Genomic DNA, 14,994 nt, shown 5'->3' on the forward strand with positions numbered 1-14,994 from the left:
CTAGCGTTTACAGCAGGCCTGGGAGATGAAGCTCAAAGCACTTGACTGTACCAAGCATTCAGGATTTGGTACCACTGGGGCCTGACCGTGATGAGGTTTAGCTCACTTCCAAGCATGTAAGCCTCACAGCACAACCCACGAGGATGCTTCTGTCACCCCCAGGTTTTATGTGAGGAAGCCAAGGCACCGAGAGACTGAATAGTTTGCTTGAGACTATAGCTAGAGGTCTAAGATGGGGGCTGGGGAGCTGGCTCAGCAGTTACGAGCACTGGCTGCTCTTCCAGAGGTTCTGAGTTCAAATCCCAGGGTGGCTCACAACATCTATACTGAGATCTGATGGCATCTTCTGATGGGCATAAAGACAGACAGACAGATAGATTAAAAGACTAAAGCTACTATGAAGCAGGATCCTGGCAGAACTTGCAAGCCGTGTTCATAACCACAGTAGCCATGGTAGGGTTCTAAGCATTCTCTATCTCTATGAGAACCCATCCCCACCCTCTGGCAGCTCCCCACAGCCTACAGAGCTAAGCCTCTAATACAGGCTTTCTGGGGATGTCTTATACACATACCCCAACCCTTACTTCCCAAGTACTGCTGGTGTGTGTAAGTCTTGCAGGTAAGCAGACCACCCGAATCCTCAAGTCTGTGGTCTTCACAGTTCCAACCACAGATTCCAGCGCCAGCCCCAGGCCTACAATGAGCCTGGAGGTCTTCTGGAGACCCTGGAAGTGATCCGGCATTTATTACCTTAGTGGTGAGAGGCAGGAACTGATACAGAGTGAGGACAGAGGCTGGGTGTTGAATGTCGACCAGTGTGAAACTCTATGCCTAGTGCTCAGGGGACGGAGGTCCTCTGCACTCCCGTGATGATAAGGACCGTGGCAGCAGTACCCACCATAAGCCAGTCACCAAGCCAGCTGCTTTATGTGCCTGGTATCGCCAAGGCTGGAGAAATAAAATGCTTGTCACTGTAAGCTTAAACCCTAAAGCTCTCCACTTGCATGGCATGGGCAAAGTGAAGCCAGACAGCAGGGGGCCCTGCCCCGAGAGGGGACACCTGGGAAGCTGATTCCCCAGACCAGATGTTGGCTGCACCTGTGTTGCCTTTGGCAGGCAGCTGGCCTCAGACCCTTCCTTTGAATCCTCTCTGAAAGCTGGCATGCCACCCGCTCCGGACCTCCTTGGCGGGGACAGTGGAGAAAGGACCTCACACCCGTTTGCTAGGGCCCAGCGCAAGACAGGGTGGTGGTGAGGCGAGGTACCACAGGTCACTCCAGATTAACAGCCCCGTGTCCCTCTTTCAGCCACTTAGCTCAAAACCCGTTTGTTTGCGACTGCCACTTGAAGTGGTTGGCCGACTACCTCCAGGACAACCCCATTGAGACGAGCGGGGCCCGCTGCAGCAGCCCACGCCGGCTGGCCAACAAGCGCATCAGCCAGATCAAAAGCAAGAAGTTCCGCTGCTCAGGTAATCAGGTTATGGGAGCGGGGGGGGGGGGGGGGGGGCACTTTCTGACTCAGAATACAGCAGCCCCAGAGAGGCCAATAATCCAATCTGGAGGACAACAAACGCTGTAATGGCTCCTGGGAGCATCTTTGCAAATTAAATTGGGGAAATTCAGTTAGTCCTACAGAAAACCAATTACCTTATGGATTTAAAATAAAACACACTCACACAATAAAAGCATGGGGGTTGGGGGGTGGGGGGGGGGCAGCTGGGGAGAAACAGAACCCAGACACAGTTGCTCCTCCTAGAGTAGGTGGAAGCTGGGCGGCCTTTCACACACGCGCACTTGAGAGGAGACCAGGATTTATTCTGTTGTCTCTGAAGCAGATTCCCCAATTGGCCCAGAAATAAATACATCCCAAACCAGGCTGCAGCCACACTTTGGTAAGAGCCCTCAACCATAACGGGTTGGGTTACAGGTTTCACAAGCACCTTCCCTACCTCCTTGAAGCAGATGGCTCTTCTCCAGTGACAGGGGGGACAGCAGACTGGGAAGAAGCAAAACATGTGCTCCCATGCCCAGCTCTGTCTAGAGACTGTCTCCCCTTCCAATCCCCCACTCATCCAGGAAGGACATAGAGACAAACAGAAAGAGACTTCTCAGCCCACCTTGGAAAGAAAGGGGGGGTCTCTCCTTCACCAATGAGCTAGCAATTAAGACATTGCTATCAGTTTTATGGTTTTCTACTAAAAAAGATCAGGGCTGTGCTGTTCTGGGCTCAACTATGGCTGATGAATGGACAGCAGAAGGTACCCAGATAGAACGAGCCAACCCCGACAGCGTTTCTCTCGGCAAGAACCGTGCTCCCACCCACCTGAGAGGGTGCTCCGTCAGTGTGTTTCCCCGGGAACAATGCTGGCACGGGGGTGGACGGGTGGCTGGTCCTCAGAAGATCAGAAGGCAGATTTGGGCTTCCTCGTACCGTGTTCTTTTTATCCCTCAAGTCACATTCTCTAATGTGTGTCACCAGGACGATACACTTGAGATTTTTATCTTTTTTTTTTTCTTTTTTTTTTTTCGGAGCTGGGGACTGAACCCAGGGCCTTGCGCTTGCTAGGCAAGCGCTCTACCACTGAGCTAAATCCCCAACCCCCTTATTTTTTACCTGCAGAAGCAAATACCTGGAGAGGCTCTAGAGAGAGGCAGGGACTCTGTGGTAGTACGAACACTTGTTGCCTGTTTGCCTTCTCCGGCATAGTGGCCTCAGTGAGCAGACATTTTGCCTGTGAGGAACACCGTCCTGAGTGATCCTGGGTTGATTTGCTTCTTCTAGTTTAGTAGTCCATTAGGTAAGATCCTGCTCTATATCAGAGAGAGCTGAGGGCCCCAAGATGAAGGGTCACCCTCACATCACAGTCAGCAAGCAGTATGAAGATCTGGTTCTATGACTACTCTGTTAATCTAGGACAGCGGGTGGGCCGCCTACTTGAATTACTTTCTTCTTAGTCTCTTGGTTCCACTTCTAACCCCCCAAATACTTTCCTCAGATACCTCCCCATGTCATCCATAGCACACTGTCCCTTTCCAATGCTGTGACTATCCCCAGAGTTATCTGCTCTTTTTTCTCTGCCTACTTGGGGCCGAGTTAATTAGCTTGGCCAGTCAGTGGTTCCCATAGAAAGAGTTGAGGAAGTCAGAGGAGGGCCGGAAGCCACCTTCAGTCTCATGAGTGTCCTGCCAAAGCCCAGGGCCTCAGATGGAGTCAAAACCCTGGGTGGCAATGGAGGGGACACAGTCAACACTGGATCCAGTGACTTATGCCCCATAGTATCAGCATCATGGCAGTGACCTAACATTGACTGAGGCTGGGACAGGTAGCAAGGTATGGGTGATGTATAGAGAACGAGCAAAGAGCAGGGAACAAGAAATAGACAGCGGAACTAGGAAAGAGTTGAGCTAGTTTTGAATCTAGGGGGACCAAGTGTTTACAGGATCCCGGCTTCCTATGGAGGGGGCAGAAATAAGTGGAAGGAAGGAAGGAAGGAAGGAAAGAAAAGGAAGGAAAGAAAAGGAAGGAAAGAAAAGGAAGGAAAGAAAAGGAAGAGAAACAGAAGTCTTGAATTGACTTTGTGTAAAATGTCATTAAGAAAAAAAAAATACCAAGTAGAAAGCCTGCTGGTATAGAGGTAGTGGTGTTCAGAGCCCAAATGAGCTTAACTTGGAGTATTTGATATGTTCTTATATAGCTTTGCAGGAAGAGCAGAGAGGTTACGATGGCTTTGAGAAATACCAGAAGCCATATATATCTACCTTGGACTTGAGAGGATACAGAAACCATAGATCTAAAGATCCATGTTTCTAAGAAGCCCCAGAAAGGGGAGGGGGTGAGGGGTGGCAGGTGACATGGACTGGAGCTGACAGATAATAATTCTGCATTTTACTTTCCCCTAAAAGCACCCCCCACCCCCAGAGAAGACAGCTGATGCGATTAGGAACCAATTTGAGGGCTGCTCCTGCAAACATCCCTGGGTAGGGTGTCTGGCTTCCCAGCCACTTTGCTCTGCCTCTCTACCAGCTGCATCCACCATCCCGGACCAAGATCAGTTTAGAGGTGGATGCTGCCGGGCAGGAGTAATGTCACCATCAGATTAGGTCCTTCAGACCAGGCCCACCCTCAGGGTGCACTTTGCAGCTGAAGGACGTGGCCTGCCTTCTATCAGGCTGTCCCTCTTTTTCACAAAAGCTGTCCCCTTTTTCTTTTTTAAAAAAAGGAGCTGTTTTTATAGAAAGTGCAGGACTCTTTGGGTACAACACAGGGCCACTTTAGAGACCTCAGAGTTCATCCAGTCCACTCTAGAGAGAAAATTGAGACCCCTCCCCCCCCCAGCAGAAATACGCTAAGTTCGGGCTATCATTTTGAGCATAGTAAGAAGAGTCCTAGTATGAAAGATTCCAGATCATTTACATCTGGGTCTCTCCCTGTCCTTTTAGAAAAGCAAAGAGAGCGCCAGAACTTTATAAATTCCTTTATAAAGGAACGTTATAAATTATACTCTCTTTGTTTAATGTGCACATGCGTGCGTGTGTGTGTGTGTGTGTGTGTGTGTGTGTGTGTGTGTGTCATGACACAACGTAAGTATAGAGATCCGAGGACAGTTTTTAGGAGTCTGTTAATCTACTATATGGGGCTTGGGGATGGAACCCGGCTCTCCAGGCTTGGTAGCACTTGCCTTTTACCTTCTGCCTCACCTTCCCAGCCACACAAGGATGTTGTTTTAAGTTTGGGAGGCCCTGATCAAACTCACGGGAAACATCTTAGAATCAGAGTGTCCACAGAGCCCAGTAGCTCCAGGTGTCGAGCTGCAATAGAGCCCACATCACCATTATTAGCTGCGGTCTGTCAGATCGGGGTGGGGAAAGAGAGGCGGACGGGTGTGCATACGCTAGCTGGACCATTAGTGTGCACAACCTGCAGTGCTGAGCTGCTGAGAACCAGAGCACCTGGCCAAGGAAGACAGTCCCCAAAACTATGGTAGAGGACAGTGACCTGTCCTTCCTATCAAACAGAGATGGTCAGAGTGGGCTGTGGCTCCATTCCCTTGAGATATGCACAGCTCCGGCCTGATGCCAAGTGGGAACACGTCTGAGCTGTGGAAGACAAGATACAAAGATTGAGTCTGTGGCATGTAAGATCAGTAGACCAGGCCTACCGAACCCTCTCCCACGATTCCCAGCCAGAGAAAGGATCTAGAAATCAAAAGGAACCTAAAATTAGATGTCTTACTCTGAGGCTAATCAATTCGTTCTCTGGCCCTTTCCTTCTCTTAGTCTGACAAAAGCCCGTTCATTGTCAGAAGCCTCTGACCACCCTCCATGATTAGTTCTACCTTTGTGAATTAGTTCTCAGACCATGGTGATGACAGGCGTCTCCTTCCCAGACCTAAGGCCCCGCCCAGGCTCTGTTCTTTGTCTATCGGAGATGGGGTTGCTTTTCACTCCACAACTTCTCCTCTACTGCACCTCAAACCATCTGAACTATCAGCCCAGGCGGGGCAGGAGTACCTAAAGGGTACCCAGGAACCTCCCCAGTTGTAGAATGTTGAAGGATTTGCCTGCAGACATGTTGTGCTAGGCCATTGAGAACTAGGGGCAATGTCTTTATTTAAAGGGAGTGGACTGCCATGGAGCCCTTCAGCAATGGGATCCATCCCATGTCACAAAGCATGAGGAGAGGTTTCGCCAATTTTTATATTATGGGACAGATTTTACAGGCTCAATCCTGGTTCAGTATGTAACTGGTGCGTCAGCTGCCAGGATGTTCATGGATATGAGTATCTGAAGGTTTCCCACCTTGTCCCTCTCTCCTGCTGAGTCTCCCTGGGGCAGGGCACTGGGAGGCGGGGCCCCTGTCTTTAGCAGGATCCAGTGGACCGCACTACTGGTACTAATCACGTTCAGTGGGGGCCTGCTCTGGCTTCTGCTTCTCCACGCTGCTTCCTCTGAGCGCTCCTGTCCTCTCTCTGACGCTGCTTCCTGACCTTGACTCTGACCAGTTGCCGCGGGGCTTTCCTTTGTGCTTGATCTAACCATGTGGTGGAACGATGGAAACGGAACATGGTTCTGTCAAGCACCGCGGAAAGCATCGCTCTCTCCTGCAGCATGGCCCACCGCCGCCGCCGCCACCACCACCACCGCTGGACTCTTCTCTGCTCTGGATCACCGCGCCTGCCAGACCCACTTCTCCCAGTCTTAACTCCCAGAGGGAAGGGGTGGGTGGGAATCCTGAAGGAGCCAGGTACATGGTGACAGCAGTTTAGAGAAACCCACGGGGGCCATGCTAAGAGTATCCACATAACTTAATGAAATGTAGTCACCATGCTCCAATTCTGGTCTTGTGGGACCCCCAGGAGTGACAGCTAGGTTCCGACTTCCCATTTGAAGAAGACAAGTGTACCTGAGGTATATATATGCCCCATGGTTTCATGGGAGAATCCCAGCACAGGGACACCAAGTGGCAGCTAATGCAGAGGGTGAGTCGCTCATGACTTTCACCACCACCTCTCTCAGTGTGCGTTCCATTTGATATGAATGCAGGTAGAGACCGGGTAGAACAGACGTGGGTCTGAGACGTGGAGCTTGAAAGGGGGCTTCCTTCTGACCCCAGCTCTCATTCCACATGACTACTTAGACTTAGTTCCTGGTGAACCCCGATATCCAACTGTTCTCCTAGCCTTGGACATAGTTGGCATGGAGGTGTAGAGCTTTTCGTATGGCGCCATTTCAGAGACCAGGCGAGGTCTGCACAGATGGGAGCACAACTGTACTTAGCAGCAGGAGCCGGATTCTGTGCCCCCACCAAGCTATGTGACATACTATCCCCTCTCTGATTGTGGCTCAGAGAAAGGCCCCAGACACTGATAGTGATGGCCGTCCTCTTGGACTCTCTGAATGCTGGAAGGTATACCCACTATTGGTCGGCCACTGGCTGTTTTCCATCATCACCCTTTATGATACTTTAGATCCCATTTTACAGATAAGGGCATTGAGGCAGGAGATTAACTAACTGGCCCAGGGTTATCCCAGCTGGCTGGGCTTTGCCTCCGTGCTATTTAGCTCTCCCTCTTCTGGGCACTCATTGCCTCGAATAGAACATTTTTCAAAACTTTGAATGGATAGGGGGTTGAAGATGCTTTTCACACGCTATTTCCAGCTTACACCTCTTATTAGAAGTGACTGGAGTAAAGCAGGAAAGAAAGCATTATTCATGCGCTTTTCCTTCTCAAACAGGATCATATAAGATCTCGTGGAGGGGTTGGGGATTTAGCTCAGTGGTAGAGCGCTTGCCTAGCAGGAGCAAGGCCCTAGCAAGGCCCTGGGTTCAGTCCCCAGCTCCGAAAAAAAAAAAAAAAAAGATAAGATCTCGTGGATATAGGCAACCCCTCCCACATAGAGAAGTGTCCTTCCCCTCCTTGCAGAGGGAACATTTTTAGCACTGCCCGCATCGTGCCAGGGCCAGCCAGGTCTCCGGGAAAGAATCCATGATAGCGCCCTTCCCCGGCATCTCCACGATGTACGGCAGCAGGCTTGGGGCTGCACCATGGGCTCTTCCTCTGCTTTCGGGAAGGTGACTGAGCTGCAGGGACAGATTTGCCCAAATGATAGCCAAGCTCCTTCTAAAACAGCAGTGTTTCTCAACCACAAGTGTCTGGTTCCCCCAGCCTGACCCAGGAAAGGGTGTCTGTGTGTCCGATGTCCTGTTTCCATTCGCCACTCACGACTCGTCCCTCTACTTGTCCACGTTACTTGTTTCAAGCTGATAAACCCCGACAGGCCTTTGAACACTCCCACCCCTAGTTCTTCCTCTCATCCCAGCCATCTAGGGGATGCTTGGGACATCGGAGGAGAACTCTGGACACACGCATTGTGGACCACATTAATAATGAATGTGTGACTTCCAGTCCGCATGCTAGCTGCACAAAGGCTAGCATCCAGTGTAGCCAGCCAGCAGCAGCAGCCACCCTATCTGTGTCCCTTAATACTTCTGACCCTAGACCAGCCAATCTGCTGGCCTGAGCCTGACCCTATAGATGCTTCGCACTTCCCTCCCGGAGGTAGATGTAGAAAAGGGATATAGTAAAAAAGGGGGAAAAAAATCATTGCTGTGGATCTTAACCATTCACCTGACCTGTCTATTAAAGTTTGTCTCCGATTGTGTACCATGTGTTATTGTTCTGAGATGTCTGCAGACGGGGAAGAGGGCTACAAGGGCAGAGGCAGGCAACAGCCAGGTGGCCTCAGATCCTCTGAGGCCACCTCCAGCTGGGGTTGGACTTTATGGCCTGTCTTGGAATCCTGCAAGATCCCGCCCACTTGAGCTCACCCAGAAGAGAGGGAGCTGAAACCTGTTTCAGTTGGTTCTCTCTCCCCCCAAAGTATTTCTGGCAGTTACAAATATGCGTCGAGATCGAAATTGACTTTTAAAGCTCTGGAAAAGGTAAAAATACTTTTGGGTAGTTACGAGCATTAGGTATGACAAATGGCTCTGAGGAACCCCGGGTAGCTTCCGTAATGAAATATGAAGTGACGGAGGTGGCATTTCGTGCTGGCTCTGACTGGGAAATGAACTTTTTTGGTTATGTACATACACCATTATTAACATTTCTGGTTCCCACTCACATAAAATATCACTCTCCGACCCCCTCGTTATTACAAACCAGGGCAATAACAAAAACAGCAGGGGAAAATGCTGGCGAGAACACATTAGTCCATCGAATCTAATTGCAAAATCATTTCATTAAAATGGGTCAGCGGCTCCACGGCAGAGGTCCACCAGTTATAACCTAACGATACTACTGAGAGCGATTCCTGCTAACTACAGACTGCTCTCACCTTGATTAAAACGAAAATGCATTTAATAGGCGGCCGTCCCCAGCCGGCTCACGTCTGCAGGCTGGCAGTGAAGTGCAGACCCGGCCCCCTCCTGTCTCTCTGCCTTCGATCGGTAGCCAGGGTTCCTCTGTTTTGCAAGTTCCCCATTAACAGACGTGCTCTGAAGGAAACATAACCGTGCACATTCAAAATGCCCCCCTACATCACCGCCGTGTGGCGCCACCAACAGGACCAGAATGGGTTTTCATTGGGTGGGAGTTGCATATAACCTAGCACTCTGATACGTCTAACGAGAAATGACGTAAGGTCGGGGTTTATTCAGTAGGGCAAGTTGTGCAGGCAAGGGAAAGGAGATTTATATAAGACACTACACCAGGAGGCTGCTCTAAAACTGTGAATTATATGCATAGGTTCTGTTCACACAAGCCTAGGGGCACAAAGGGAAATACAGGAAGTGGGTGGGAAGGTAGGGGAATAAAAGGAATGCACCCAGACTTCTGACTCCATATTCCTGACTTCACGAGAATGAGCGCCCCCCACCCCTACCCCCATTGTGTTCCCGATCATCAGCGAAGATGTCTGAAAGCGGAGAACGCAAGAGCGAGGGAGGAGGCCATTTGTCTGCTTCCTTGTCATAGCTCACTAGAGGAGAGACCCAGTCTGCCTCCACCACCTCAGACTTAATGGCTGTTGCTAGAGACAGGGGAGTAAAGGTTCAGTCACAAGGCACACTTCAGCTTCCTCGCGTCAGCTGCACGGGTCTTTGAAAGCTAGTCCTAGTGCGTTTGCCACGCACCAAGAGCCCCATCAATCTTAGGGTCCTCATTTACGAAGTCAAGCGCTAACCTTGGGGGTTAAGGAGAATGACCCATTTGAAGTTTGGGGAATAACAGCAGGCTGCTGGTTCAAGTGCAGTAAATGTCAGCTCGGACACCAGCTCCACTGGTGTTTCTGTGGCCTCTTAACTACCAGATGTTTCCACACGATCTTGCATACTTTGCCTGTCCCTTTCCTGGGGACCCTGCTTTACTCTCACCTTTTCGCAAACCCCTGGGAAGTAGGAGCTAGGAAGCTGCAAAGTCTGGACAAACGCACGGCAAAAACCTGAGGACTCCTCCCACTCCATGTTGCCAGGCCAATGGTTCAAAGCAAGTCACGAAATGCCTGGGGTCCGTGCCCTCAAGCATCTCAGAGGTGCGCACAGGATCCTCAGGTGCCCGTGGCATCCCACTCGTGCCTTACACAAACATGGACTGAGCTCACATTTTGCACCTAGCCGAGTGCCAATGAAGTGTGAGTGTGAGAGTGAATAAGGCTAACACCATCAACAAGGAGAGCCACACGCCCCTCCCTATTGCCACCGACATGATTCGTGGGCTCACAGAGGTCTGGCTAGCTCCCCCCCACCCCCGCAAGGGCAGGCAAGACATCAGACTGTCAGACCCGTTGCCGTTACAGAATGACCTTGAAAGGAATGAAAATTTGAAAATAAATAAATCTGAGCCCCAACTTCTAGCTCCTGGGTACTGGCCCTTTACTGGCATCGGTGAGAACTTCCTCGATAAGCGGAAGTCAGGTCTGACCTTCGGATGCGTTTGCATTTTCACTGTGTTTAAGAATTGGGTTCGTTGCCGATATATTTTAAATATCTGGCTTCTCTTAAAATGAAACAAAGAAGGCTCAGGCAGCAGTAAGCCAAATTCCCAAAGCATCAGAGCGGTGGCCTCCAGATACCCTAGTGCATAATCCTTACTGACGTCAAGGTCAGACACCAGTTACCATCTAATATCAAATAATATCTGCCTCCTTTACTCATTGTCGGCAAATCCAGGAAGACCTCTAAGTGTGTGAACTTTTTCTCAAACCTTAGTCTCACCCTCCAGTAGCCCCCACAAAAGTCCAACCTTAATCTCCAGTCTGTAGATGGAAAGCATCGTAGAGCCAAGGAATCTCCCGCAGTTGTAGGCTGGATTCTGTGTAGGTGTCTTGACCCACAAAAGCATAGGAGCCCACAGATCTGAAGCCTGGCTTCTTGGAAGACAGCACAAGACGAATGGCAAAAGACCATGTGGAAACAACATAGATGAGGGCCGTGGGGAGTGCTGGCAAGATGGCCGAATGGTCATCAGTTTCACCTGCTATTTTACAACCCACCATATAAGCAGTTCCTCCCAAGCCTGAGCATCACACACATTTCCAGAATACGCATTCCTCAGAGACACAACTGTGATGGGTGTGCAAACACACACACAAACACCACATTCCAATTCATCCAACTACCTCACTCCCCACAACTTTGGACCTTGTACCTGGAAACTGAAATGATGATGACCCCCTCTTTGGCCCCATATAGGCTCGGAGGATTATCGCAACAGATTCAGCAGCGAGTGCTTCATGGACCTAGTGTGCCCCGAGAAGTGCCGTTGTGAGGGCACCATTGTGGACTGCTCCAACCAGAAGCTCTCCCGCATCCCGAGCCACCTCCCTGAATATACCACTGACCTGTAAGTCCTACCCCTCCCTACCTCTCGTTATACACCACTAGTTGCTTTGAGTTAAGCCACGTAGGGTCTTCTGTGTACTTGGCTGAGAAGCAAGACACCAGAAATATATATGCACGTTGCTTACAAGTGTAGATCATTCATTGGTTTTATACATGCTTTCTGGACACTCACTATAAAACCAGGAATTGCTCTAAGCTTAGATTTCTACAGTGGACTAAGTAGATGCACCTGCTGGCCCTTGGGAGCCTACAGAATCTCCAGAAAAAAATAGATATTAAATAAAAATTATTACTAGGCAAAAAATACAACTAAGATGATTAAATGTATCTGAACCTCCTAATAGCCCCTAGAAAGGGACATTGATTTATTCAAAACCTGGCAAAGGTGTAACATCCATCACCCGCATTGATCACTAGGGTTGATTCTACTGATGTGGCCAGCAAGGTGGGTGTCCCTGTCCTGCTTCACTGCTCCATGTGTGTACCTTAGAAGTGGCTACGGTGGATGAATTTCCCCAATAGAACCTCCAAACAAGCTCTCAGGGCATAAAATGGGATAAACTAAAACTTGAAGAGGATAAGGAATTGCCTGTGGTGCTAAACCAACCTGATACTTACCTCACCTCTCTGTCCCCTCCAGACCTACCCCACCAGACCATTTCCCCACCATGTCAGGGGATGGGGGATGGGGACATGGTGTCTCCCTCTACGCTTCAGAAGGTCTAGAAAGAGACACAACACAATATTCCTCCAGACTCCTGGCACAGAGTGAGCCCTGCATAGACTGTGCCAGACTTCTGGCTGTTATTGCCTTCTTTGGCTGCCCTGGTCATTGGAGGGGACCTCGGCAAGGCTCCAGGCACACAGGGACAGTGAGAACAGAAACCTTGAGCTGACAGAAGAGTCAGGCAAGAGCTGAGCACCTTGGGCTCGGGAGTGAGGAGTGTTTGGGCTACCATTGGTACCCCCATAAAATGGAGGCAGATACATGGTCTTTGTGAGTTTAAATAGGAATGTGTGTCTGTGCACAGGATGCAGGAGGCCACTGCCCCATGAAGGAGGCATGGGAGGAAAGGGGCTTTGTCCCTTTTTGCCCCTTCCCATCCGCCTCTCCCGGCTGAGCCCCTCGCCTCATACTGAAGTTCTTCAAGGTTCTCTTGAACTTTGCTGACTGAGAAGCTCAGGCAGAGCTCAACCAAGGCCATGAGGGGAAGACCCACAGTCCAGTAGAACAGGAGATGCCTTGCCTTACCTCAGCTAAGTGTCTTCTGCCTTCCCATGTAGGCGACTGAACGACAATGACATCTCTGTGCTGGAGGCCACTGGGATCTTCAAGAAGTTGCCCAACCTGAGGAAAATGTGAGTCAAGCAGGTGACACAGTGGTCACCTCAACTTTCAGGGCCTTCACCTTTCACTCCTGCCCCTGAGCTGCCTCCTATTCCCTGCTGTGCCCTGGACTGGAAGTCAGGGACACAGCACAGACCGAAGCGAAGCTTGGCTGTCATTGAGTTGTCAGACACAAGGAGATCCTATATCCCATGGCTCCTTGACTCCTGTCCTTGTCCCTATTACTTGCCCTACCCCAAGTCACATTGAGCATGCATCTCAGGAGATTGTAGGAGGGACTTGGAGCAACTGAGTTGGGATGTCTGGGACCCCGTGATATTTGGATGAGGTCTGCATGGGAGGGGGACATCAGAATGGAATCCCCAGCTGCTCCAGTAGATTTGATCTCAGAGCGCCCAGGTCTGAGTGGATCTGGGCTTAGGCAACGGACCCACACGCTGCTGTTACTGGCTTCTGTAGTGCATGGCTGCTTGTCCCAACCCTCTCTATCCCTTCTTGGAGTATGGGCCAAGTCAAAAAGACAGCAAGAGGATATTGTCCCCTGTGATAGCCCTTGTCTTTGGCCAGGGTTTGCATTTCTGTCTCAGATACATCAACTTTAGTCTTCCCTCACCCATCTGGTGCCAGCTTCATGTTCTGCACTGGGCAAGTGAGGGAGCGATGACTAGGAGATACTCAGTGACCTCTCTAAGGCCACATATTGAATAAATGTCAAAACCATCTCTCTCAGACTTGGGTCCACCTCAGTCACAAGAGTGGCTGGGCTTGTTTCCACCTCGCCTTCCTGAGTGCCTCTGCAGAGGTGCCAGCACAGAGGGCCAGCTGATTCCCAGGGCACATTTTTTTTATTAACTTGAGTATTTCTTATATACATTTCGAGTGTTATTCCCTTTCCCGGTTTCCGGGCAAACATCCCCCTCCCCCCTCCCCTTCCTTATGGGTGTTCCCCTCCCCACCCTCCCCCCATTGCCGCCCTCCCCCCAACAGTCTAGTTCACTGGGGGTTCAGTCTTAGCAGGACCCAGGGCTTCCCCAGGGCACATTTTAACCAGCTTTCCTACCCCACCCCAAATCCCACATCTCCCAGCCTCACAGCAGTGTGTTTCTTCAACAAGGCAAATATGGCTGATCCTTACTTACCAATTCTGTTTGCTAACTCATCCCTGTACCAGAACTCACACAACTCTGAAATCACAATTCCCCACACCGTTTGAATCATTTGCATACATATGGGAGTAGAAAACCTGCTCAGCCCAACACGTGTCCCTTGACTGAGGCTGAACACAGCGGTGCTCTCTGCCTTGTGGGTTCAGCGCTCACACTGTAAAGCCGGTATCCACTCTGTGGCTTATCCAGAGGCTTTGCGCTTTGCGGTTTTGTGCTTTATGGCGCCAACTTTGGCCCCAGCATAGTACTGGCACACTGTCTAGGTACTCAAAGCCTGAGCCAGCGGCGCTGTGCCTCACGGAGGGCACACATGCAGTAGGGAAGCTTCTCCTGTCTGTTCAGGCGTGAGCCCAGCACTGCCGGCCATGAATGCGATGTTGATGAATTAATACTATAGTAAATACAGTGTCTCTGAACGGACGCCCTCACAGAACAAGCTCATTGTCAATCAGTTGATAGAAATGCCATGACCACGGACTCACAGGAGCCTCATCTAGTTTCTCCAGGAGCGGTGATTCAGTGTGTGTTCTTTCAGTGTTCCTGGTGATGTAGAATATAGCAACCATGGATCACAAGGACTGCCTGTAGCTCCTTACCTCCTGGTCATCATGCTTCTACCCATCAGTGCCCTGCAGACAAGGGAACAGATGCCTGCTAGACCCTAGACAGCTACTCTCTCAGTGGCAAGGTCCATGCGTCCCTGACAACCATAGCCACTGACTTAGCCACAGGCCCCTGTGAGTAAATCTGGGCTTGGAGCAGGAGATGAGTTCTCTGAGGGAACCGCTGAGACCAGGGGACATGTAAGGCTGATTGAGGATTATGGCTGTTGCTGTGGCCCAGGTGCCCTTTGGTTTCAACCGGTGGGACCGATGTGGAGGTAAATCTGGACACGAGGAAGGTATTGAAGTCAGTCCAGCTACACAGGGACCTGTTTGCCAGGACCCCAGGAGTCTTTGTTTCCACAAAGAATACACGCTCCCCACATACACACACACCTTTTTAGGGGAAGTCACACAGATCCCATTCCCACTTGTGCCAGGGATGTGAGCACAGAGAAATATTTCTATAGACCAAGGGAAACAAGAACACAGGTGTGTGACAAGAGAGCCAGTCCCTGTCCCCAGCCACATGCCA

At 50.5% G+C, this 14,994-nt stretch overlaps 1 protein-coding gene and 1 non-coding gene across 2 annotated transcripts in view; both read left to right on the forward strand.

Annotated features, from left to right (window-relative positions):
- Positions 1-14,994, forward strand: part of Slit3 (slit guidance ligand 3) — a 584,776-nt gene that overhangs the window by 490,596 nt on the left and 79,186 nt on the right. The window contains 3 exon segments of the mRNA NM_031321.1: positions 1,308-1,471; positions 11,194-11,344; positions 12,628-12,702. Coding sequence (NP_112611.1) covers positions 1,308-1,471; positions 11,194-11,344; positions 12,628-12,702 — 390 coding nt within the window.
- Mir218-2 (microRNA 218-2) lies at positions 5,999-6,108 on the forward strand. The gene has a single exon (NR_031930.1). It is a non-coding gene; the product is annotated as a microRNA 218-2 (primary transcript).

The sequence above is a fragment of the Rattus norvegicus genome, chromosome 10 (genome assembly GCF_036323735.1).
Source record: "Rattus norvegicus strain BN/NHsdMcwi chromosome 10, GRCr8, whole genome shotgun sequence".
Taxonomy (NCBI): domain Eukaryota; kingdom Metazoa; phylum Chordata; class Mammalia; order Rodentia; family Muridae; genus Rattus; species Rattus norvegicus.